The sequence below is a fragment of the Bison bison genome, unplaced genomic scaffold (genome assembly GCF_000754665.1).
Source record: "Bison bison bison isolate TAMUID 2011002044 unplaced genomic scaffold, Bison_UMD1.0 scf7180017853228, whole genome shotgun sequence".
Taxonomy (NCBI): Eukaryota; Metazoa; Chordata; class Mammalia; order Artiodactyla; family Bovidae; genus Bison; species Bison bison.
In genome coordinates, this window is record NW_011483801.1 from 7053 (window position 1) to 10511 (window position 3459).

General features: G+C 49.8%; 1 protein-coding gene across 3 annotated transcripts in view; it reads right to left on the minus strand.

The window, feature by feature from the left end:
• Positions 1 to 430: 430 nt before the first annotated feature.
• CSF2RA (colony stimulating factor 2 receptor, alpha, low-affinity (granulocyte-macrophage)) overlaps positions 431 to 3459 on the minus strand; it is a 16371-nt gene continuing 13342 nt past the window's right edge. For 2 of the 3 annotated variants that reach the window (XM_010854074.1, XM_010854086.1), the window contains 2 exons: positions 2045 to 2126; positions 431 to 929 (listed from right to left, as the gene is read on the minus strand). In XM_010854074.1, the coding sequence (XP_010852376.1) occupies positions 834 to 929; positions 2045 to 2126 (178 nt within the window). In that variant the 3' untranslated portion in view covers positions 431 to 833. The remainder of the gene's footprint in view (positions 930 to 2044; positions 2127 to 3459) is intronic. The other variant, XM_010854082.1, reaches the window with a different exon arrangement.

A 3459-nucleotide genomic window follows, 5' to 3' on the forward strand; every position in this document is an offset into this window, starting at 1 on the left:
TTAACAGCGGTGACGAATGCCAGGATCCAGAGATGGAGACTGGGTCATGGATCGCCCGCCCGGGGGTCAGGTCATCACAGATACTGTTAAAACAATTACACAGGAGACCGTACGAACTGTTAACGGATAGATTCCTGCCACGCCAAGTCCATCATGGAGGTCCCGTGACAGTAGCCTCTGGAAACTCATTTCTTTCTAAACTGTAGCTGATACAGAAAAAAAAAAAAAAAAAGAAACCAAAACAGGAGGATGAATTCTGTCCGCCAGGAGAAGCAGAGGCAGGGGAGATGGCGTCCTCGCCCCAGCAGCCGCTGGCAGTCTGGACACCTGTGTGTAATGAAGGGATGGGGTTCCAGGAGGCGCTGAGAGGTGCATTAAGTTGTTCAGATTTGAAAGGCATGCAAACATCTCTCCAGCTACAAAAGCACCTTTGAGAAACATGACATTATCTTTTAGAGTAAAAAAAATTGTTTTTTAGTTGCTCATTCATGTTCGGCTCTTCATGGCCCCATGAGGATCCCAGGATCCTGTGTCCATGGGATTCTCCAGGCAAGAATACTGGAGTGAGCTGACATTTCCTTCTCCAGGGGTTCTTTCCGACCAAGGAATTGAACCCGAGTCTCTTAGATTCGTAGGTGAGTGCTTTACCACTGACTCCCTGGGAAGCCTTGTTAAAAGAACAAAAAGATAGAAAGCTACACAAACACTCACAACAATTTAAAAAAGCTTCATTCGAAAACCGTAAATAAAACATTCAAGAAATGTTAAAAAAAATATTAAAAAAAAAAAGTCAACAGCTTCTAGAAAGTCCCGGGTATGGAGATGTCTGGAAGTCACAGTTTCGCTGGGGCTTCTGAGACTGTCTCCACGGTTAAGACCTCTTCCTTGTCACTTTTTCCCGTTTCGTGTGTAAACTTCTCCCATAGCATCTGATGGGGGAGAAAGGCAGGGATGTCAACTCCCCAGGAGCCCCCGGAGGAGCCACGGAGGTGGAGGGTTTAGACAGAAACGGGAGCCTGGTCTCCGAGTGGGAGCTCGGCGGCGGCGGATGAGCCAGGGGAGGGACATCTGAGACTCGCATACCACACTCACTGGGACCGCACGGAGCTCAGAGCTTGGAAGGAGAGTGTCTCAGGACCCTAGACCTCCCCGGGGAACCCACCAGGGCATGACGGCAGAACGTGGAAGAGGAGGACACAGTCCCTGCCTCGGGAAGACGGGCTCGACAGGTGAACACATGTGCAGGGGAGGGCTTCCCACATTTGAAAGTGAAACTGTTATTCGCTCAGCTGTGTCCAACTGTTCGTGAGCCCATGGAGTATATAACCCACCAGGCTGTCCTCTACCCATGAGGATTCTCTAGGCAAGAATACCGAAGTGGGTTGCCATTCCCTCCTCCAGGGGATCTTCCCGACCCAGGGAATCGAACCCAGGTCTCCCTCATAGCATGCGGATTTTTTTTAAATTTTATTTTACCATCTGAGCCACAAGGGAAGCCCAAGAATACTGGAGTGGGTTGCCATTCCCCTTCTCCAAGGGATCTTCCCAACCCAGGGACCGAACCAGGGTGTCCCACATTGCGGGAAGGTTCTTCACTATCTGAGCCACCAGGGAAGCCCTACATATCGGGGGCGGGGGTGTTTGTCTCATCCCGTGTCCTTTTTCATCCTATGTGCTGCCCCCCTGGAGATCTGGCTGGACCTCGTTCAGTCTGTCTCTCGTCTCCTGTTCCTTATCGTTTTTCATCCTGTGTGCTAGAGATCTGGCTGGACCCCGTTCAGTCTGTCTCTGTGTCTCTCTGCCATCCCTATCTTCCCCTTCTCTCCTCCTCCTTCTCCACGACCTGGCTAATTTCCCCGGACACAGCTTGCAGACAAAACCCCCAACCCCCTCCCCACTCAGCCCTGGAGAAAGCCAGCGAGCAGGACACGGGATTCCAGCCTCCTCCTGTGGACCTCAGCTTTGGGTGAGCACAGACGAGCTTCTGGGCTCACCGTTCCCCACCTGTCCATCCTGGCTGCCCCCTCACTCATCCCGGACATACCTCGTGGTCGACTTGATGGTTATCATTCAATTTATCTTTGATCTGCGGAACCGGAGGGAATAACCTGTGGCTCTTGAGGAATCTGGGGAGATAAAAAACGAGATGAAGAGAAGACGGACAGGCCCACATTTTTGTCCTGGCTCCCAGAGGAGAGGCACCCTCATGTTAAGTGCAAACACGCCCTCTGGATTCACGTCTTCAGAACACTTTCCTTTAAGAATCATAGAAGGGGAGACTTCCCCTGGAGGTCCAGGAGGTAAGACGTCACCTTCCAAGGCAGGGGGTGTGAGTTCGGGCCCTGGGGTGCCAGTTCAATCCCTGGTCAGGAAGCTACTATCCCACATGCCTCGCAGACAAAAAAAACAAAAAACAAAAAAACACCATAAAAGGAAGCACTGTTGTAACCAATTCAGTAAAAACTTTAAAAATGATCGACATCGTGGTACATATACACAATGGAATATTACGCAACCGTTAAAAAGAATGAAGCAATGCCATCCGCAGCAACATGGATGTACCTAGAGATTGTCGTACTGAGTGAAGTCAGTCAGACAGAGGAGAAATATCCTGTGGCTTCCCTTACATGTGGAATCTAAAAAGAAATGATGCAAACTTACTTACAGAACAGAAAGAGATTCACAGACTTGGAAAACCAACTTATCGTTACAAGGGAGTGGGAAGATGGGGAGAAGGGATAGTCAGGGAGTCTGGGATAGGCGTGGACACACTGCTGTGTTTAACGTGGAGAACCAACAAGGACCTGCTGGACAGCACAGGGAACTCTGCTCAATGTCACATGGTAGCCTGGATCGGAAGGGAGTTTGGGGGAGAAGGGATACATGTGTATGTATGTATGGCTGAGTCCCTTTGCTGTCCACCCAAAACTATCACAACATTCTTTATGGGCTATCAGTTCAGTTCAGTTCAGTCGCTCAGTCGTGTCCGACTCTCTGCGACCCCATGAACTGCCAGGCCTCCGTGTCCATCACCAACTCCTGGAGTTCATCAAAACTCATGTCTATTGAGTTGGTGATGCCATCCAGCCATCTCATCCTCTGTCGTCCCCTTCTCCTCCTGCCCCCAATCCCTCCCAGCATCAGAGTCTTTTCCAATGAGTCAGCTCTTCACATGAGGTAGCCAAAGTACTGGAGTTTCAGCTTTAGCATCATTCCTTCCAAAGAAATCCCAGGGCTGATCTCCTTCAGAATGGACTGGTTGGATCTCCTTGCAGTCCAAGGGACTCTCAAGAGTCTTCTCCAACACCACAGTTCAAAAGCATCAATTCTTCGGTGCTCAGCTTTCTTTATAGTCCAACTCTCATATCCATACATGACCACTGGAAAAACCATAGCCTTGACTAGATGGACCTTTGTTGGCAAAGTAACGTCTCTGCTTTTCCTTCCAAGGAGTAAGCG